The sequence below is a fragment of the Etheostoma spectabile genome, chromosome 7 (assembly GCF_008692095.1).
Source record: "Etheostoma spectabile isolate EspeVRDwgs_2016 chromosome 7, UIUC_Espe_1.0, whole genome shotgun sequence".
Classification (NCBI taxonomy): domain Eukaryota; kingdom Metazoa; phylum Chordata; class Actinopteri; order Perciformes; family Percidae; genus Etheostoma; species Etheostoma spectabile.
Window position 1 is genome coordinate 17,410,127 of NC_045739.1, and position 23,415 is coordinate 17,433,541.

Below are 23,415 nucleotides of genomic sequence, written 5' to 3' on the forward strand. Positions count from 1 at the left end.
CTGTCTGTTAGTCCAAAGTATGTGTGATTACTGTGGGACATCACAGCTAATGTGATGAGACTTTCTTTTAAGAAGAAAGCAGGAAACTTTGGCATCTTTTTCAGTGAGCTCTGAAGCTTGCCATGTATCTTTTCTGCCTTCATGGTTTAACTGATGCAACAGGCTTTCAAAGATGATCACTTGATGTATTCATGCTTACATTGGACCACAAAAGAGCTAAAAACTGTGAAATTTAGAAGACTGATCACTATGTACAACACATCTATGTGAGAAAGGCATTTTGAAATCATTTCCTCCCCTGCTCTCCACCTCGTTCCACAAACAACCACTTGCATCCGTGTTTGACAGTGATGTGCACACACCCACCCACACACAAACAAACAACATGAGATGAGATGATAACGGTCATCATGATACACACATCCCTTACGTGGCTGAGACAAAGTAGTCTAATGGCTTGAATTTGTGCTGGTTGCCTACAGTATTCATGAGTCATAGTGAATAAGTTCATGCAGACCGTTTATGGCAGGGGTGAATGTGCATGTTGCAATCTCACAGTTCTTGAGAGCCTGACTAACAATTATGAGCTGCAGTGGCTCAAGCTTCTTTGAAATTATAAATATTTTTTTTCTCCAAAAACGTATATCCTAATTTAGTTGTTTAAAGAAAAAAGTATAGGTCATATGCCGTTCATGTAGCAGGTTATTTAAAAAAAAAAAAACACATAAACATTAGGGTAAGCTCCATCTAATGCTGGGCAGTATAGATAAAATCTTACATCCCAATATAAGTAATTTCATATCTCAATAACAATATTTCTTGATATTCAATATATGTCTGTATGAAATAACCAAATGGTAAAGCCTATTTTCTTGACTAATGATAAGTTTTGAGTAATGTTTTTTCATTTTATTTAGAATTTTAATCAAAAATGAACATAACGTAAAGTGGTGGAAATTATGTAAATATTGCAGTAACGCAGTTTGGCTGCTGTTTGTTCAACATGGTAATAGAAATGGTATAAGAAATATATATAGACATTTTAATATGGTTCTGAAAATCTTCTAATCTGCCAGCGCTAGCTCCGACCTTACTATTCTGAACAGGATAAGTAAATACAAAAAAATTGAACCTCTGAGTCATAAAAAAATATATATTTTACCGATCACATGAAAAAAATCTATAGTATATAAACATAGTAATTCTCGGTCTAAGTTCTGCAAATAATGCAGGCATGTTGTGAGACAGCTGTCATTTCTACATCAGCAATTTTAGATTACAATTAGCTGTGATGCATGCTGGCTGGTTGAGTTCCTCCCAGAAGTTTAACTCTGAGCTGAGGTGTTGCTGTTTGAGAAGCTGGATGAGAAAGAGAAAAAACAGCGAGACACAGAGCATCTTACATGTAGACTGATACTCTGATTACGTGGACTAATCCAATAGTGAGGAATTACAAACAGTATTTAAGAGATTTTTATGATTTCTCTCTCACAATGGGCACAGATCAGCTGGGGTTCATGGAGTTGCAATGTTTGCACCGTGCCCCGCTTGTATTTGAACACTCATTTTGGAATGTATAAGCATTGCCATGAACAGAAGTAGATCTTACGTCATTCACCTGAGATGGTTGTCACGGTTAAGTTGGCACAGTGAGTGTAAGCCTGGAGGACGACAAGACAAAACAATGGAAAGAAAGCCACATACAGTAGCCACACAACAGCTGGGCGCTAAATGCACACAATTTATATCTCAACATAATGTATATTAAGGACTAAAGTCTGCATGCACGAAAGCAAACATATATGATGCATAGACTGTCACAGAACCGGTTATGCATTTTTAGGTGTAATACATCTCAATTATCATAAAATTGTGTGCATGTGCACCAGCATAACTCCTACTATCAAAATATGACTTACAGAAAATAGAAGTTCACAAACAAATCTATGAATCTGTTTGAGAACAGAACAAGAAAACCTCATTCAGCACTGCCATATGACATGCTGTAGGGTCGTAGTCTTGCCGAGCTAGAGGCAGCTATTTTATGTTATGAATTTACTGGATAATTTGGATGACTATGTCAACTCATTTACCCACTAAGACTTTAGGATAAATTAATGATATTTACGTCACAATTGTATTATGCAGCTAACATGCCACGATGATAGCCTGAGGTTTAAAATAAAGCAAAAATGTGTGAAAAGTGCAACGAAGAAGCATTGGAGACAGATTGAAATCCCACTAATTAAACCGTAATGTAGCTGTGTTATAACGCTGGTGAGTACAATGTTATCTTAACCCATAGGGGTGCAAGATACAAATCTGCAACAAATTAGACCTTAGTTGTAATAAACCAGAATCATCTGTTAAACAATTTAGTACAGAAACTGTAATAATTCTCTTTCCTTGTACCTTGTGTCTCTATATTAAATAATGTGTATGCATCCTCTTCTTTCGGCTGTTTGCAAAACCACGTCCTTTAAATTATTCAATAAGGGACATAGGCATTTTTTAATTAAACTGAATACATGAGGGAACAAATCACAACACACAGAGCAGAAATCTAGGTGAGTTAAATTGTTATGTGAGCTCTGATCCTCACCTTGCTCTGATTAAGATCTACTGTTTTAGTTTTTTCCTACCTTTGTCTGCATTAATTGGACTTTGAATGTAATCCATAAACATCTTCAAAGACAAAGCAGAAAGGATACGAGCAAGAGACAGAGGCAAAGTGAAGCACCTCACCTTTGCTAATAGTTTCATTTCATCAGCAACCCAATACTGTGCCGTCGGTGAGGTAATTATGTCTTGCCTTGGGGCCAATATGAGGCAGACATGGGTTAATGTGTTGTGAAGGCAAACGGAAAGTTTCCAGCAGCATTTAAGCACCCGGCTTTGCTTTGAAAAGTGATTCAATTCGCCGGCTCTGATGACACACAGTCTGCTTATAAATAAAATATTGTGCACCCAGTTGGAGAAGGCAAACCTTCTTTTTTTTAACTCATCAGCTTTTAGTTAACAGTGGTGACTGATTTCCTCTAGGATACAATATCAAGCCATCATTTAGAATCACTGGTGGTCTCACACTCACCTCCCAATCAAGAGAAAATTAAGAGCTCGATTACACACTGCTAATTCATTTTAACATTCAATATAAACACTTCAGTTACCATAGTACAACATATATTATACCACTAACATTAAAACCTACCGTTATGATTTTTTTAAAACATGAATAGTACTAAGAAACTACATAAAATCAGCTATGAGATCCAGGTTTCTTGTGGTCCCTGTTCTCAACCTAGTGCTGTTATTATCTGACTACTGGTATAATAACACAGTTTAAAGTTTAATTGTATTCATGTAGGACCAACAAAAGCACAGCTTGGCATACCCTATGGATGCAACTTAGCTTCCATCAAAACGTTTTATAATGTCATCTTAGTACAGCTCCAAGAAAAACCTAAACATATTCACCATACAACAGCATAACTCAAGTGTTTGAAGTGACATAAGTCGTTAAACAGCAGAAACGCCTTGTGAATTTATTCTGAATTTTATTTCATTCTGAAATACATATTTTGGGTTTTTTCACAGTGAAGGCTATTTTCTATCAGCAAGACTTCGGTTGTACACACATTTTCACTTTCCTCTGTGTTTTAAGACATTTTTTACTGTAATTGAGTCGGAAGTGGCCAAGGACTTTTGATGACCCTTACTGTTAAGTGGCTAATTTCATAATGTGTATATTAATCCACCAAATGGGAAAGCTTCAATTAGCATAGTGCTTGCTTCATTAGTTGTTAAACAGGACTTATGTTTTATGACTACCTATATGGACCATTTAAAAAGCCATGTTCCTCATGGACTTAATGACATGGTAAATCTAATATGCCGGGCTGGGAGGTGTTCACAGTACAGAGGGACTGTCCATAAAACTCACATATGGTCATGTTCAGTATTTCAGGCATGAGGGTCACAGTATGGTCAAATACATATTCTATGAATCAGGTGCTATTTTCCCATGCTGCAATATTATATAAATGAAAAGTAGATTGTTACTCTGGTAATTAGTCATGCTCCACAGTGAAAAGTTAAAAAGACTTCACATTAATGTTTTTTGTTTATATTTGATTTATTCTTAACAACGTACCCCCATTTTTTCCCCATTTCATAATGGTGCCAGATGCTCTTTTTTTTTTACCTGCCAGCAATTGATTTTTCACATGAAGGCACCCCCAACAATGAAGTAGAAGTTTATAGTGCAATGATAAGAATGTTATCCCACACCATACCAACTGTTTTGGTTGAGCTAACTAATAACCAAGCTAGAGGTACCACTACAGACAATCCAACCCTGGGTCTCTGTGGGGGTGAGAAGTTTGACCAGTGTGCCCTTTAAACTGATGTTAGTGTGATTAAGTTTCCTCTCACACTTTTCTGAAATGCTCAAAACTTTTATGTATTAATTGTTTTGATTTGAGCTTGTCATAGTGTTTGTACATTGGTATAGATAGATAAAAGGTCATTTTTGCTGAATTTGTTGTATAGGTATATTTATATAGATTTTTGCAGTGTCAACGTAGCTTTATGTATCTCATCACATGACAATAAAATGTTTATTTTTATAATTTCATAGCCTGGATGCCGGCCGAACTTAGTCCCGACCTCGGTCTGGACTTGATCCGTTGTGGAGCAACTATGCTCGAACTTGTAGGACGGGCTTTATATGATGATTGACAGATGATCAACAGTGTAATGATGATAATAATGTAATGATGAACACGAGGTGACCCGCAGGACTTTGCCCGCCCCTATGCACCATGCGCATGTCGCCCTGCACTGTGCATGCTCATATGACGGTTCTCCCAAGGTCCTGTAGCTGTAATAATGGATAAAGCTAATGGTTGGAATACATCATATTTTCTATTAATACCTCCATAGTATTATCTTATGATACATCCAAGGGATTTATGTCTGCTGTAAAGATTGTAACGTGGATGTAACGTCATTAGCGTTTTCCAAACTGCTGGGGCTATTGGCTAGTAGCTAACATCAGTGGTAGCTAGCAGTTGAGTTCTGTTGACCACTATCCGTTGGTCAACCTCCGTCTGAATAGTTACAGGTATATTTATAAAATGACAACATGCAGAGCAAAACCAAAGGCGCAGACACTGCTGGCTTTGAGGGAACATCTTTACAGCACTGTATCTGTTTAAAGACATGGGGTGTGTCTGTAAAGTGATGCAACAAAGGCAACTCCAACAATGTTTTCTTAAGCTTACTCATTCCTTCTAACCATGAAATTCACATTAGATGATTAGCTGTTTTATGCGTATTACCTGGTGTTTCCCCATATGGCTTTGGTGGTTTGACAGTCTCCCCGAAACCGCCAGTGGCCTTGGTGGTGCTTAGCCTCTTGGGCTCTGGTGTGGTCACCACAGTGAACGTCCTTTGGGAGAGCCCGGTAGTAGTGCTAGTAGTTGTGGCCACTGTGGTAGTTGAGACCTTGGTGGACAGCGTTATGTTGGGCTCCGGTTTGCCGTCGTCGTCTATGCTATCTGTCCCTGTGGGTCCCCAGTCGATAAATCCGGCCACTGTGGTAGTCCGGCCCTCCTGAGACTTGTCATAGCTGTCCCATTTGAGCTGCCTTCTGGCTCTAAGTAACAACCTCACTGTGTCTCCTTTGCTCCCTCTGGATAAAGCTACTGGAGCTTCTGCTATTACAGCCAAAGGATCACCTGTCTCCATTTGAGAGTATCTCAACTGGCACTCCTTACACGCTGCTTGTCCTTTATGTGCTGGCTTCCGATGCTTTTGACCCTTGACTTTTGGCCATGTCCCTGCCCTGTTGTCTTGTGGTGGAGGGATTGCGTTGAGGAGGCGGCTGGCCAATGGGCTCACTGTTTTCCAGTGAAGCTTGTTGGGCATGTCCCAGAGCGGCTGCCAGCGAGGTCGAGAGCGAGCCACCGATTTAGGTGTGAGTTTGACCCCCACACCCTGACTGAGGGGGCTGCACGCAGAGAAGTCCAGGGTGAGGTGGGTCATGGCCAGCAAGAGCCACACCCGGTGCCCCACAGAGCTGCCTCGCCTCAACACAGACGGACTGCAGAGAAGGAAGAAAGTAAATGAGAAAAAATGTTTTAGATTTAAACACAGTTCACTATGTGTTCAAACCATACAAATCAGGTACCCTCCGTCTCCTACCTTCAAGCTAATGACCTGTAAAGATTCACATCTGTATTCACCCTCCAACTGTACTCTTGGCAAAGTTCTACTTCACAACATCTTAAACTCCTACTCAATTAAACTTCTGTAATAATTAGCTTTGCAAAACGTCTCTTGAATTGCAGTCTAAAGGTCAGACACCAAGTACGTAAATGTTGTAAAACATGTGAAAGATTATGGATTCACACTCTTTGCACTCAACTGTCAGAAGCAGTTAGGACTTATCCTTGATGTTACAGATTCATATCAATCCAGGGATGATTGCACCGACACACAAAGTCAAGCCTGGTTTAGCTGATCTTCATATTCTGCATTATCTCCCTCAGCCAGAAAGTCATCTGATTCCAAAAGGGCAATTTGATTATGCAGAGCAATGATCAGGAAGGTAACACACAATGCCGGCAAAAGACACAGCATAAGTAATTTGCAGAAATCTTATACAGTAATCACATTAATGGATTCAAAACCAATGTATGTCCAAAAATGTCCTGTGTTACTGTATAAATTTCACTTCTGCTCATCAACAAGATGGCAAGGTGATGGATAGGCTGGCTGTTTAGGCCGGGACCCTGCAGTGGACTGATTTTACAGACAACCTTCAGTGGCCCCTGGGACAAAGCTACACATTGATTCCTAAGGGAGAAACCTCATTATGGACTATCTTTCATCTCTGCTGTCCTTGGCCAATTTAAGCCCACACGGACAACTCATTTTGAAAGCATCACAGAGGTGATAATAGATGGAAAAGTGTGAATGGGTTCATCGACTGTCTGAGGCAACACAAAGATGTCCGTTGTTCATGTTCTCACCAAGTTATGTTTTTACACGTCTTATATTGTAAGTATTGTATAGCTATACTGTAGTGACATTTGACAAGACAAACTGGGCTTCTGTTTGTAAAGTGGGTAAGTTATGATTCATAAGTCATAAGTGATTCTTAACACACAAATCTACATTTGGATGCTTCATTTAAATGTTCAGCAAATGGGACAAAGACAGTAGAGTTTGCACTAAACCCAGTGAAAGTTCACATCAAGTAATTTGATGAATCTTAACTGCTCTTCTATAGCCTGGCTCCGTCCTCCTACATAGTTTCGCTCAATTTTCGTTTTCCTTCAGTACTTTGTCTGGGTTTGCGGTATAGTCTTGGGTTTCCGCCGGTCAAATCTTAATCGGTCCAATCAGTGAACAGAGGGAGTGTCTGAGAAAGGTGACGTTGAGGTCTTGCTCTAGCTTTAGTAGTATTTCTGTATTGAAGGTGGAGAAAGATGCGAGCAAAGCCATTGTTGTGGCAACTCTGCCGAATATCCAGAAGTTAAAGCCCGACTAAGAACAATCTTTGCTGAGTTTTGTAAGTGGCCATTATGTTGTGGCCCTCCTCCCCACGGGGTTCGGGAAAAAGTTTGATCTTCCAGCTCGCTCCGTTAGTGGTGAAGGAGTTAGCTAAGGCGAACGCTAGCGCTGCTAAGCCAACATCACAACCAAACGTCAGCGATCGGTTATGGCAGATCCAGAGTGGATAGGGGCAGATCCAATAGTTTTAAACTTCAACAAAGAACCCTTCAAGGAAGTTAACATTTGTCAATGGAGAGTGGCCAGACTCTCTGTACAAATGAAATGTACGAGAGTCTGGTAGGACCAGGCTAGCGCTTCTATAGATTTAAATTATTGTTGGAATCTGTCAGGCTCCTTGGTAAAAAAGATTTTGAATTTAATGTACTGTAAGAACAAGGATGTAGGTAAGGCTGTGTTTGTAAAATGCAATAGCCTGATAGTGACGTTAGTTTTTCACTATAAAGTGGCAGATTCTAGTTCAACAACAGAGTTTAGGATTACGATTTGTGGGTTGCATTTGAATTAATTTGAACAAATTATATGTTCAGTGTATCCCACAGGTTGGGAATTTACTTGTGGTTGTGGGTGGCGCAAGATCTGACAGCGCAGCTGGTAAAGCTGGGATAATAGTTATAAACTAGTCAAACGAAGGTTTAACTATTTATTCAAAAACAATTACTACTTAACATTAACAAATAATAAATTAAACTTAAAACCATATACAGAAAGGTACAAGTTATTATAAATATCAACACTGTGCCTGTCTCCTCCTTACTCCTGTTAAATCATATTAGACTTAGGCTATCCAAAATTAATTTGTGTTTATTTTGTTTGTTAGATCACAGTTCCTTTTTGAAAGCGTTAGAATCTTAATAAACATGCAGTTTTGTACTTGTGCTGTTCTTGTTGCACTCATCAAAGCTCATCTAAACAGATTTCTGTCATTCAAACAACTCTGGATTTTAACTTTTGTAATAAAAGCCAACTTAATAAAAATATAGGGTTTTATTCAGCCTTGGAGCCATGAATAATGTTAATGGGTATGGGCATGGAGACGGAGACCAGAAACAGTCTCGGTTAGCACCGGCTAGCGGTGAGCATGTTGAATGAATGGTGCTCTCATCCTCATTAACATGTGGCTAACTTTAAATTCAGGCATAATTAAGTATACCAGAACAAAATAACATTAGTACTTTAGACAAAAAATTAAATTGATGTTTAGTCAACATGTTTTATAGACACACTGACTAGTATGAGTCATTCTGAACAATGTTTTTATTACTCATCCCACCTTCCATTTGACTTGTGAGCGACAAGCAAACCACTAACTGATAAATAATTTAGAATGGCATTTTAATTGAGCCATAAATGGTAACGGATCTAGTCATTAAATAGCAGTGACAAGGTCAGTGTATTATTGACAGTTAGAAATATGGATAATAATAATAATGTCATGCAAGTGTTTTTGCTGTGACCTCCGACTGAGAGCTTGACACTTCGCCAATCAACACACTCGGGGTGACTCAAGTTTAAATCTGCAGGCCACATTTATACGATATCTGACATGGAAAGTGGTGTTAATTATCATAAATACGAATGTATGATATGGAGCAGGATGAAAAGAAGAACTGTAAAATGTTTAATGACCATGTTTGTTATTCACTTTACATTTAACCGTGCTGGGCTATGAGAAGAGTAAAAAAATAGCCTGGAGGAGCAGCCATGACAACAGAAGTTATCTGACCAAAAAAAGAAAATCTTGACAGATTTGAGGTGAATCCTGCGGTGTAAGGTAGTTGAGTTAATTATATGGTTTGTACAAGATGGCCAAGTCTATTCTGTTGTGGTATCAACAGAAGTGGAGCTGCTTTAGTAGTAAACCGCTGAATGAAGACACAGCTGGGTACTGATTTCTAGAAAATAGGAACATTTTATTATAAAAACTATGTAACATTACTACTGAATACATTAGGTGTAACACTGTATTGATCTAACTCATTAGAGAAATGAGAATCGATGCTAATGAATTCATAAATAAAAAAAGGTTATGTGTTTCCCCGGAAAGCAGTAATATAAAATGTTATAGTAGTTTTTACAGCTGCACCAACATCATCTTTAGGATCAAAATCAATCAGGGCTGGTCAATATATAAATTTTATATCGATATTGTGATATGAGACTAGATATCGTCTTTGATTTTGGATATTGTAATATCTTTATATGACAAGTCTTGTCTTTTCCTGGTTTAACGAGCTGCATTACAGTAAAGTCATGTCATTTTCTCTACCTAGCAGACTGTTCCAGCTGTTTTGTTATTTGCCTTTACCCACTTAGTCATTATATCCACATTACTGATCATTGCATTAATTCAACCTTGCAAGTATGGCATACTGCACTTGCATGTCTTTTTGTGAAACATATCCAGACTGCAGACATTGCTCTTCACTTCAGTATGTAAATCCTGTGCTGCATTACTGCATCACAAACTCGGTGTGGCCAAAAAAACACAAATAAAAACACACACATTAGCGCCCCCCTGACAGACATAACGGCCGCTAGACAGAAAAATTAAATTGATTGTTGACATCTTCTTGTCAATTATTGTCTGAAACAGTGTTTACGTTTCGTAGTGTAGGTTGGCACAGTTTGTTTTTTGCCGTTTTTTTGTGGTTTATAGTTATGGGAAGTGAGGCTCTCTGTGTATAGAAAAGTACCGTAGGCAGCAGCTGCCACTGACACAGTGATGTGCATAGTTTTCAATGCGGTAGTCAGTGAAGCTACAGTAGTCGGTGTTTTAAGTTTGCTGCAAATACAAACTAAATCACCTGATTAATGCCACATAATCACAACGTCTTCCGGTCTTTTTCCCACGCAGAAAGCTGCTACCAGCCAGGCTAAAACTAATATAGTTAGCCTAAAGAAACGTCCGTCCCAACTAACGTTACGGTTCGGAGCCGCGACGCTGGAAACGTAACACTAATCTACTGCAGAAGTCAGTGTCTGATCAAACGTCATTTACACAGATTTAATTGTTCTTGGATACACAGAGTGTGTTGCTAGTGCGCCTGACATGCAGGTCTGATCAATTTATCAAACAAGCTGGCTCCGCTAGTCGACCACAACCTGAAATTAGGAGGAAGCAACATGCAGTCCTTGTCATACACGTTAGCGTGGGATGACGGCATAAATGAATCCAATGGTGTCATGCTAGTCAACCAGCATATTTCTACCTATTTTCCCTCTTCAAAATCACTTCAGAAGAGTAGTCAAAGCGCTTTTGTAAAGCATTAAAGTTCAACAAAGAAGGGTTCACTTAGAAAAGATCCTTGTTCATTTTTATCTTCTATGTAGATGCACTCCCCTAATATCCCCGCAATAGTCAGGAATGATTTATTATATGGACAGTACAATATTTTTATTGTAAGACCAGTAGTTGCCTCATATGAGAGTGAGACTTAGACATCCCACATAATGAAAATATAATTTGGAAATATACTGCACAGATGGCAGATAAAGTGCAGTATTCACAGTGCAAACATACCAGATTGCTTTCTGGTGAGAATGTGTGTCTGATGTCCTATTTCATAAGCACATGCTCCATCATGCCATCATCACCAACTTCATAGTTAAGCCTCAACAATATGGCAGGAAATCCCTTTAGTGAAGATTGTGACATCTCCAGATTCTGAGCATGTACTGTCCCCGCCTCCCATTTCTATCATCACAAAGCATTGTGATTGTACATTGTAGCTGCGGGGCACACTGACAGATAGAGTTTCACTGAAAACCCACATTTAGCTGAAAAACTGGTACATTGGTGGTGCAGGGCACATTCCTATGCAAGTTTATAGATGGGGGAAAAGTTAAAGTGTACTGTAGGCTACTTTATAAGCATTATTCGGGAAGTATTCATTGACCCAACAAGCTACTCAAGTCCTGGATTTCCGTATGTCAATTCCATTCTAGAGCCAAACATACAGGGAATGAAATGACTTTGTGAAGTTATGGAGCAAACGGTTAATTAGAGTGTCTGTTGGCCTGGAGGACTCAGGTTTGAAGGTCAGCAGAAGACTTGCTAGAATGATGATTTTAACCAAGACTTGACATACCGCAGATGAAAGAGGCAACCTGGGCTTCTGCTCACAGACACACCAGGCAAAACAAAAGTCCTGTGAATCAGACGTACACACACTCCTGGCGCCTCTACCCTCAAAATATACACAGACAATATTGTTTGTGTAAGCCACGTTTGTTGTTATCGCTCATTGTTTTCCGTGTGTGTGTGTGTGAGAGAGACATCCCTGAAACTCGGCTGTCCATCAACCTCAAGCAACGTAGGATTTCAACAGAAAGCAAGTGATGTACCAGTGTGTGTGAGATGTGATATGTTGGCGCAATATATTTGGATTAAGCTTCTCAGCCTTAATACGAAAAAGCGGTGGAGGAGGGTTCACCAAGCTTCACTTCTCACTCTCTCCTCTTTGCCAATTTAACTGTACTATTTAACTGGTTTGAGTACACCCTACTTCCAACTTATTCTGCAGCTTCCTAAATGCCACTGTCATGGGGGTTAAGATTAGGTCCTGACAGGAACTCCAAATTAAACACATGATCTTCATGCTTCAGAACTGCAGTCTGTTTACAACATAACTTTGGCCAAAAAGGCTGTCCAAAAAGTGCAGTTTGCGCATAAAATCCCCCTGAAAATTAGGTTTACAAAGTAGAACTGAAAACTTTGCCAGCAGACTTAAAGCACATGCCGTCTGTATCACTAATGCCAGAACCAAAGTGAACACTTGTATGATTTCCTGTCACTTTCCTCCACTTTGGTTTAAAACCCACACTGCACTGCTGGACAAACAGGGAAAACAGTAGAGTAATCCATTGCACACAGTACTTAGTACACTTTACCTGCCCTTAAAACTAGAAAGCTCCCACAACCAACATAATGCCATCAAAAGACCAAATTGAATGAAGAGCAGCCTTTGATGTCTTTGAAAGATTCACAGTATAATCCTGAATCAAATGCTTAAGCAAAGGGTGAGAGCGGTTAATAAAAAAGGCCATTCACACAGCCGGTTATGCCTTGGAAATACAGGTTGCTTTGCATAGCAGGTCATTGTCTAGTCCTATATGTCAGATTGTTGACATATGAAGTGCTTTGCTGTGGTTTGCACTGTTTCATGATTTCCAGCCTATTATTTTTCAGTCTTTCATGTCTTTCATGAGCTATAGCACATTTAAGGGTTCTCGGCACGATTAATTGTTATAAAATTGCAATCTCAATTCACCCTGTTCAAGATTTCATTTTTAAATAAATTCGATAAAAAAAAAGTAATTACTTTGGTTCTCATTGACTTTTATGAGCCATCACACGCATCACAAACGCTACTACTTTCTTACGTGAGTTTTAAACATACACTGTATTAAATAGGTTTTAAAGTGCTCCCAAGCGCTGCAATGCTCTCCCTTCTCTTCATTGAGGCCTCTATCTTTACAAGCTTGAGGTGATGCGCGATGTGCTATAGGTGCCCAAAAAAATCTGTGTTTGGTTCAAATTATCGAGTTAATGTCCAAAAAGACTAAAACTAAACTAAAACAAAGCATTTTCAAAAAATAGCAAATCCACTTTAAAAACTAAATAAAACTAAACTGAATTTGAAAACAAAAAGTCAAAACGAAATCAAAATAAACTAATGAAAAATGCAAAACTATAAAATCCTTGGTTTGGTACTGCCAATTTGTTTTGTTTTGTCATGTCAAAAAATTTGTGGCAGAGAATCGCAATATCAATTCTAAGCAAAGGAATCGTGATTTATATTTTTCCCCAAATTGTAAAGGCCAACTCAGCAGCACAATGACTAAGGCACTCTAGATGAAGTATCTAGAGTTGCATCCTTCTCTCTTCTCCATGCAGTATGTAGCATCAGTTGAAGAGCTCATCTGTAGATGTTAAAACGGATTTTAAATGTTCCTAAGTGGCAGCAACAGGCTGTTTATACTCTGCAGTTGGAGGATGGCTGGATCAAGGCAAAATAAACATATTGATCATTGAGATACAACACAGATACTCTGCATCACCAACACGGAAAATGCCAAGATGAGCTTGGATTCTTTCAGGGTGTAAAATCAGTTTAAGAGTTACAAACTGCTATGAAAATCCCATGATGACCCAACCCTTATACATCATCTTACTCATAGTTCAATTATAGTTCACAGTCAGCACTGTTTTTTGTATATCCCTTATATACAACTGTATCATCTGTGTTTTAACTTAGCATTACTCGTATCATGTGTATGTATGAAGTCAGCAGCACTGATATGATGCAGTGTAACCTTTACGTGTGCAAATGCTAATTTAAGCAGAGTCGTGCATGTAGAGGCATACACTTTATACACGTTTATCCAGGACAAAAACTGAAAGATGAACACAGATGTAGTTATGAAACAACAAACCTTTTTCAGAGATGACATGCAATTAGCATGTCGTATAGATCTTAACCCCTGTCTCTATTCTAAAATGGTCTTCGAACAGTGTTGTAGTTCTCGAGATTGGCTTTGGTCTCAAGACCACTTGTTGAAGGTCTCAGTCTTGTCTCGGTATCAATCCCATCTTTACTCGGCCTTGTCTTGGTCTCGGATAAAGAGGACTAGGGATTTTATTTCAAGACCAGTCAAGACCACAACTGCAGGGATATCTCTAAATTGCGTGTGTATTGTCTGATTTGTGTGTTTACATCATTACTGGGAATGGATGTAAAACTTCCTGCTTCAAATGCAACCAATAACCTTACTCATTTCTAGTCTGAAATGTGTTACGGTTACCCCTATTCCCTGTTACTGTTAACTACCGTACTCGACACACACTCCCAAAGTGAATGACTGTAGTGTTTCAGAGATCTAGTTTCAGTTATTTGGTCTGGTCTCGCCTTGCTCTGGCCCTGTCTCGATACCCTGTGGTCTTGGTAGTGACTTGGTCTCGGTTTAAGTGGTCTTGAATACAACACTGGCGCCGGATGTTAATAGCTTATTCTATTCCAGCTGTACACAAAGTTGAGACCAGGTTTCTGAATGTGTTCACAGAGCATTGCGCCAAAAAAAAGCTACTGAGGAAAACACAGATGATTATTTTGTCACACATTTTTTCCAGCTTTTGTTATCATTCATGTTCTTAATGTATTTTGGTTAAAACATTGTTAGTGAATAAAGAAACCTGAGTAGAATATTGATTTGCAGTAGTAACTACGGATCAAATCAGCATCATATAAATGGATGGTCTAATCAGACAGTATGTGACACGTTGTATCCAGTGACACTCACCATTTTATCTCAATGACGAGGAAGCACATCACATACCTAAGGCTTGCAATATGCCAGGCACCTTGAAAATGGCGAGAAATGCCCAATGCTTGATGATTCTGCTTTTCCCCCAGAAAAGATCAAAGCAGTTGAGTGCTGTATGGGCTGTTATGCGCAGCAATTCTGCAAACCAAGTGCCAGTGGGGCATAGATAAGCAAAGAAACAAAGGGCAGGATATACAGTAGTCACTGTGAATAAAGGCCAACTTTAAAGGCTCTTCTGAAGCCTTTTTAAAATACTTCACAGAGCCTCGATGTTTTAGTAATCATAAGAAGTCAAGCTTAACAAAAAGTGGCAAAACAGTACAGAGTACATTAAAGTAGCACTGCACAAAGGGCTTAATAAAACAGTATAAATTTAAAGCCAAATCCCAACCTAACAGTGTATATAAATTATTGTCCTGAGATTACAAGGGGCTAATGAAGGATTATCTGACTCTTTGAACTCATCCGTTGCGTCATGATAGACCCAGTCAAACAAAACTATTATCTCTGCAGCTAATCAACTATTGCACCTAATTATTGTGTTCTGCACTGTATCTCTGGCCCACTTCCTGTGTCATCATTGCACTGTGATCACTTGTGCAAAGTAGGTCTTAATTAGAACTTCTTGGGAATTTGCAGAAGTGAGGCCTCAGCAGATAGGCTTCCCACCTGAGGGAGGTGAAAAAGGCCATGGCTTCTTCAATCCCCTTGCCCTCTGCCCCTAGCCTGCCATCAATAGAAATTTTATCAGCACGGTCTTGACAGCCCTGCCACTGAGCACACTTCATTTTCTAGCCAATGCAGCCATTGAAAGATGCCCTGTTGAAGGTGACTCCACCTCTGATGAAAAGCTGGGTGTGATAACAGACGCTACCTTCCAGGAAGGATTTAGACTGAATCAGTGGGTTGTTGTTTTTTAACCTCTCAGAGGGGTTTTACCTGCCTCGGGAAAAGTGCTGCTATCAGCCTTGTGTTAACAATTTCAGAGTTTTTTATTCAAGGTAGCACTTGGAATTGATAGAGCATTTACACGCTGAACTATGGTATCCATGTCTTTCCCAACCACTTCTAAAAATGGCACTAGGAAGAAGAAGAAAAAGATTCACTAGGGGAAAGGTTCACCAGCTTCAGTTGATGAAGTTCCAAGCTGAAGTGGTTTTTTTCTGGTGGGGCCAAATAGACACAGCAAGAGTTTAAAATGAGAGGGTTTGCATCTCAAAAAATACTGTTTTCACTAAATTGACTTTTTTGGTTTTGTGTGGAAGACTAATAAATGCATCAGCTTTCTTGAATTATTTATTGTAATAAAGGATATTCAATTTCAATGATTTTTTATTCAATGATTGGTCGTACTGTTATCCAAACGCGTGCAGTGAGATTTTTAAAAACACGCTTGGTGCCGCCCAAGATGGGCGACTTTCATTACTCAATGCCAGACTCTTAATTTTTTGGATTTGGGTCCGGATTTACAGGCTAGAATAATTTACGCAAAATAAGAAATGTTAGAATTCTGTCTAGTTTCATGACAAAAATATAAAGGAACTTTTCCACCTGGGATTCATGCTTTTGTGCTGAACTGCTGCATCATAACCACTTTCAGATGTGGGAGCCGCTGGGACATCAAACACTTGAACTGAACAAATAGATTCTACTGCTGGTTTTAGCACAGTAAGGATTACCTAGTTAAAATCCATCACTATGTTGACATTGGTAATAGTCTTATTCCGCTTTAGATTTGGGTAACTGTGGCTTTCCTTTTAATATGAAATATACCAATTAAAATAAGATTCCTGTTCTCTTTTATAAGAGGAAAACATGAGGAAAACCTGGAACCAGTAATATGGCTCCATGCCATTTTAAACACATTTTTATAAAAGACAAAAAAGACTTCCTGGTCATGATCTGTAGGTTATCCATGTTAACCTTGTTATTAGGATTATCATAATGTTACAATTTAACATCTGGTTAGTATCAGACAGTGGATACATGTTTCATATTTACCAAGCGTCTACACCATACACTGGATATGCATTATGGGGGAATATCTGAAAGAATATGATGTTCATCATTCCTTTGAAAGTGACTGCACAACCAGATATGTTTCCAGTTGGAAAATGTCCTTTTGGCATTCAGTGCCTGTGTGTGGATCATTGTATTAGAAGTTATTCATAGCCAAGTTGTCTGAAAAACATGACACTGTCAAGGCTTTCCTCAAAAGCCTCCAGGGGATGTGTAGGTTGGTTAAGTCTTTCTTTAACATCATACCTTTTGATGCATACTATTTAGGAAGTCCAGTAGCTGTGTTGCTACATTAAACAATTTTAAAGGATAATGGATTGAGAATACACTGAAGACAGTGGGATGCTGGTTGTGAGCTCATACAATGTGTTTCCATTCATTCCACCTTCCCTGATTCTGCCAGCCCCGAGCACAGCCCGTTCACACTGGGGACTCTTAAAATAGCGATTGGGGGGGGGGGGGGGGGGGGTGGGGGGGGATTTACAGTATGCATTGCATTACCCTAAGAGAGCGACAGAGATGGAGAAGAAAAGAGAGAACAGGGAAGGATCTGTGTGGCAGTCTTAGCCCTCTGGGGGGGGGGGGGGGGGCTCTCTGATAACATCCAAGCCATAGAACAAGGACACTTCTCCTTTCAGATGACTCACTGTGAGGGCACGCACTCTGGAGTGCAGTTGGACCCCACTGCAAAGCAAGCGGCATTTGACTGCTTATCAAATTACCACAATGCCACCTCGACTTTGTGTAGCGAGAGTTGGGGGGGGGGGGATTATATACAGTATGTACTGTATATTTGAGACCTGAAAGAAATGACTAGAATCAATTCATGATGTCACATGTATGCAAAATCACACATAATAGAGAACTGGGGTGCGGACACACTTTTTTGCGTGTTATAAACCATTGTTCAAATGTTTTGACTGCTTATAAATGCTAAATTGGGAGACTTAAAGCAAAGTGTCACCCATTTCTTTTTTTAAGCCTTTCTGAAAAAGTCATGGGCTTTCCACATTCTAACATAAATGTATACTGTGTTTCCACAGAATTCGATTATTTTTGTGATGGTAGCTGAATGGGGGGTGCTAATAACTTTTGAAGAGTTGGGTCTTCATGATTCACAGTGTTGTGTTAAGAATATAGATAGATTAAGTTGTTATTAAAGTTAACTTAAATGTATACATTTTGGACAAATTGGAAATATGAGCAGAGGTGTTAATGATACTAGCCATTCGTAAATTCTAGACTGATTCCATTCAGGAATTCAACCAACCATCTTCTCTGCGGGGAAAGCTAACAACAACTCTTTTTCCCATGAATTACCATGTTTCAATTCAGAGTGTGTATGGAGGGGAGGGGCTATTGTGTGACAAAAGAGAGCGAGAGTGGGGCAAGGAGGGGCTAAATTAATCAATGCACTGCATGCAGCACTACAGTAGCATATGATTTAACACCCCAAAAATTATTTTTAAAAAAGTAAGCTGTAGCGGGGCCACCACAAATAAATCAATGTATGGGAAACAGAGCGAGGGGAGATTGTTCACTAGTTCATCGATAGCGGATGGAGGTGGCAGCAGCGCTTGCTATTAGAAGTTGAAACCTTTGTTAAAGTCACAGGTGTTACAGGAGTTAAAGGTAGGGTCAGCGATTCTGGAGAAAGATTGATATTTAAACACAACACCTGAATAAATAAATATTTTCATACCAAGTTACTGGCAGGGTACAGGCAGGGTAATATCTTTGTGTTTCATTACTATCATGGTGTATCCTTGTGGGCCAGAATGTGGAAGAGGGAGAGTATACAGAAGAGAACAGAACCAAAAGTCATTTATTGGGCGGTTTGCTAGTCTGGGTGAATACAACCAACCCACCACTAAAAATTACCAAATCATCTACTGTATATAATCAACTACAATGACCTTTGACAGTTAATTAAATGAAAAATGTTATCCTATCAGCATCACAGTTTGGTTGCACCAAAAGTGATAATCATTGAATTACTTTCAAACCCTATAGTTCCACTTGTGTGTGTCACCATGACATTGTATTCTGTTCACCCAAACACTCTACAGATTGGGATGGTGCTATTGTTTTTGTGCAGCTCAAACAGGTTTTACACAACCTGACATGGTATTATTGCTGAGCCCACAAAATAAGTGAACTCTCCATGTGTACAGGAAGTGCACCTTGCCACTGTTCAAGGAACACATCAATCTACTACTAAACAGATCATGGATTGGTCAGCTGAGACTGATGAATGTACCGTACATAAATGACATCACACACTGTCACACTATGACAACAGATCCAAGCTTACAACAACAGAGGAGGGTTTATGCCATTTTAGCATCACTGTATAAGTGCATTTAGCCTTGGGGAGCTCAAAAAAATACCACTTTATCTCCCCAGAGACTAAACTGACCTCTAAAAAACACTGATGCACAGTAAATGATGCATTTCACTCTCACTAATTGAAATGCCTCTAATATAGCGGTAATTGTCTTGCTATCTTATAGAAAACATACATTCACATCTTACGGAAATAACTCAGACCTCTGTGATTAGTGAAGGAAGAGTTTCTGTTTTTTTGCTGCAGCATATTGAGAAAAAGAGGGCATGATAATACTCCTGCTCTGCCCTTCCCAGTTTCATTAATTTCAGCATGTAGCTTTAAGAGAGTCTGACCCAAAATAATCACAGTTTTCAAGAGGAGGTCAGCAGCAGAGATGTACTGTAAAGCTGAGATAGCCTCAAGTAGGGAAGCTCTAAACAATTGACCTAACTACTTCTCTCTTTGTAAAAGAGATGCAGTACAAGGAGAGATACTACACAAAATCACAATACTAAGGTTATTTGTGATATATTACATAGGTTTAAAGCTATATACTAGTATACAGATAGACAGATATAAGGGGTTGTAATTCCTTGGTAAAAGAGCAAGAAAGTGAACATCTTGCATGCTTTGTCTGAGACAGGTTTCTCTTTCAAACGCTGGCTTCTTATGACTTTTGACAGAACAACTGACAGATTATGAGCAGAAGTCACAAGGACTGAGTTATACCAAAGGTCACAAGGGTTCCATGTTATACTTCTGGTGTATCTGCTTCAACAGAAAGAGGTATGGCTACTACAGGAGGCAGAAGGGTGCTAATGTGGATTGCCTACCCCAGTCTTTAAACGGGATTTAAGTTCCTGCGGAGGCTCCATGGACAGCTTTTGCCGTAGCTTACATAAGTGGCCTGAAGTTTATACTTGTGTGTTGGTGTGTGCGTCGACCTCTTGAAGAGAAGAGCAGGGCCAGCGTGTGTGGGGAGTGTGTGGTAGAGCGAGTGAAAGAGTGACAGTGTTTAGCCTAGGCGCCAGTATTGACTAGAGTCGCAGTGAGAGAAACAAAGTGTCTCCCCTGTGCTTTCTGACCACGGTGGGAAATCTAGTTACATTTTTCGAGAGGTGCATGTCAGGCTACAGTCTAGGGTCTGGCGTAGGTTTGTGCCTCCACGTACCTACATTTGTAGCCACAGTGTACATTTTACGTATAAATCAAACTTTAGTCCTATCCCAAATGTTAGCCCCAACCTTCTAATACAGTCTGTAAGGTGGGTGTGACATGAATAAGTGACCGGTAAACAACATACAGTACACCAATTTTGTAGCCATAGACATGCCATGTTTACTAAGCAGCCATGGTTTGAGCAGTCAGTGAATAACAAACTGTTTCAGAACATTGTGACTGACTTTAGGGAACAGGTCTGTAGTGCCCTTGACTGAGATTGATTGGTGACTTTGTAAAAGAGTGTCAACCTAGGCCTGCACGATTAATCGTTATAAAAACGCGATCTTGATTTACCCTGTTCAAGATTTAGTTTTTAAATAAATTTGCTTTAAAAACACGTCAAACACATTCTGCACCTACTGCGGCGTCTTGTGTTGACTGTTTACATATCTGTGCTGATCATCATATGTACATTGTTTGTACTGGTGTTATTGTTGAATACATTGTGAATACATATTTCTAAAATTGTGTGATGTTTTTGTTGAGTTATTATTACACAACACTTTTTCTGACCTTTTCGAATCGCCCGATAAATAACCCATACTACAAAAAACTAGAACTAATGCTACGATTAATAAACTTATCAAATAAACAAATCAAATAATCTAAGCTAAAACCAAGCATTTCCCAAAAATAAAAAAATTAACTAAACTAGCAAACCCACTTTAAAAACTAATTAAAACTAAACTGAATTTGAAAACAAAAAGTCAAAACGAAATAAAAAATAAAAAATAATGAAAAATGCAAAACTATAATAATCTTGGTTTGGTACTGTCAATTTGTTTTGTTTTGTCATGGTCAAAAACATTGTGGCAGAAAATCGTGACATCAATTCTAAGCAAAAGAATCGTGATTCATATTTTTCCCAGAATCGTGCAGGCCTATGTCAACCTTAAAATATCATGAGTTATCGAGATTAACAACAGTCTTACATGTATTGATGCTGCAGCTTCTAAAGCCAAACTGCAACAGACAATTAACTATGGCAACAGTATATACAATATTATTGCTATTTGAAAGATATTGCAATATTCTGTGATTGCAATTTATTACCTTTTTCCCATCTTCAAATTTTTTCCAATTTCAAATAATGTCAGCAAAAGGAAACTTTGTCAACATCTGTTTTATCTAAAAACAATCTGTTTTTTTATCTTACTTTAATTGTATTGCTGCAAAATGGGATTGTCAGGCAGACAAACAGACCAACACGTATACAGTATGATAAAAGATCAATACTTGGCATCTGTGTATCGATACAGTATTGCCACGGAAAATATCGCGATACTATGCTGTATCGATTTTTTTCCCCTACCCCTGTCCTTTTCTGGAAGTGAGTATGACCAGGATTGCTAAAAACTTTATTACGTCATAAAGACAGTGAGTAAGACCACTGGAATTAAACAGGCATCAGTAACACGACTTTTCAGTGATTTAAAAAAAATACAATGCCAAATATGCACAGAGCAAAACTCTCGAGGGGGGCGAGAAAGTATGTGGGAGCTTCAATTCTACAAGCTCCAGAAACACACTTACTCAACACACTCCCTGACCATTCTGCTCGCCTTAGTACACATCTCTCTCAGGTGTCCTCCTCCTTTTACACTGTTCTCTTAACACGCTGGGGACAACAGACAAATGAAACCGTGGGTGAAGACAAAAAAAAAAATGCATTATTTAAAGAATCAAACTTGAAGGCCTTGATGAATTATTTATAGCATGAAACAATATTGAGATAACTTCTTTTTTTTACCAGCTATTGAACAAGTTACATTACCTGTAATCCTCTTATCTGTTCACCTGGGAATGGATTTCTGCCAAGACCTCCAGTATTTGTACCAAACCTGATCACTGCATCTGAATCTGCATCTGTGATATTTCACCAAGCAAAGCTTTTTTGGCCACACTAGCATCTGTTGGCAAGCTCGGTTCACCGCATTTATTTCAGACTGAAGTCTCTGGACTGCTACTGGACGGATTGACATGAGATTTGGGACAGACATTAAAGGTTCCCAGAGGATACTGTAAATTCTGTAAGCGTTGGTGATTGCAGACCCACTACATAAAAAATGATGCATGGCAAAAGCTGTTTTTCTGCAATGAGGCGAACAGCACTTTAGGGTTTGACATTTGAAATATATCTTTGTATCACATAAAACCAATGCAGAATGAAAAAAGCATCTATGTTACAACTCTGCAAGTAATTCTTATTCATAGCGGACCAAGGTGTTTACTGATGCTACGGTGTGATAAAAGTTCTCCTGATTTCACTTCCTTACCCTTCCACACTGTAATGCATTGATCACTGAGAACTCGACAGGGATATCAGAGCTACAGTATATAACTCTCTCTTGAGAGGCAACACCTAAATTGACTAGAATCATCTCCACTCGCAGAAGGAAATAAAATCCCCACAATAGAATGAAATCATACGTACAGTTTGAAAGAAACACCCAACTGTCATTTAGGGAAATATACGACCATTATAAAGGCGGCACTTCTCAGAGAAATGTGTTGATATGAAAAAAATGGCAGGGCTGCCTTTCCAGTCCAATAAACTCAATATAACTGTTAATGATAAAGCAAATTGAAAATGTCAGAAGGTATACAAAATGCTAAAACGAATGTTCTGCCGCCTTGATGAATTGTGCTGCATATTGGATATTTATGAATAATGAGGCTACATGGCTTGTTCCATTATTCCATTTAAAGCTCATTTTAACTGGCACCTGGCCCACAGTCTCGGACACAATAGAAACGGTTATGACACTGAAGGCAAACTTTATCACATTGTTGAAGTAGTGCTTCACATATTGTCGGACTCAAAAGTGAATTATTTGCTGAAGGAAAGCACTAAGCCTAATTCATCACAATTGTCTGCAGGCCTTAACCTGTGTTAATAACATAACGTCTTTGAGAGAGAGAGAGAGAGAGAGAGAGAG

General features: G+C 39.0%; 1 protein-coding gene across 1 annotated transcript in view; it reads right to left on the reverse strand.

Annotated features, from left to right (window-relative positions):
• The window catches only part of ajap1 (adherens junctions associated protein 1), a 52,311-nt gene that overhangs the window by 20,938 nt on the left and 7,958 nt on the right, over positions 1-23,415 (reverse strand). The window contains exon 2 of the mRNA XM_032521198.1: positions 5,343-6,106. Within this exon, the coding sequence (XP_032377089.1) occupies positions 5,343-6,106 (764 nt within the window). The remainder of the gene's footprint in view (positions 1-5,342; positions 6,107-23,415) is intronic.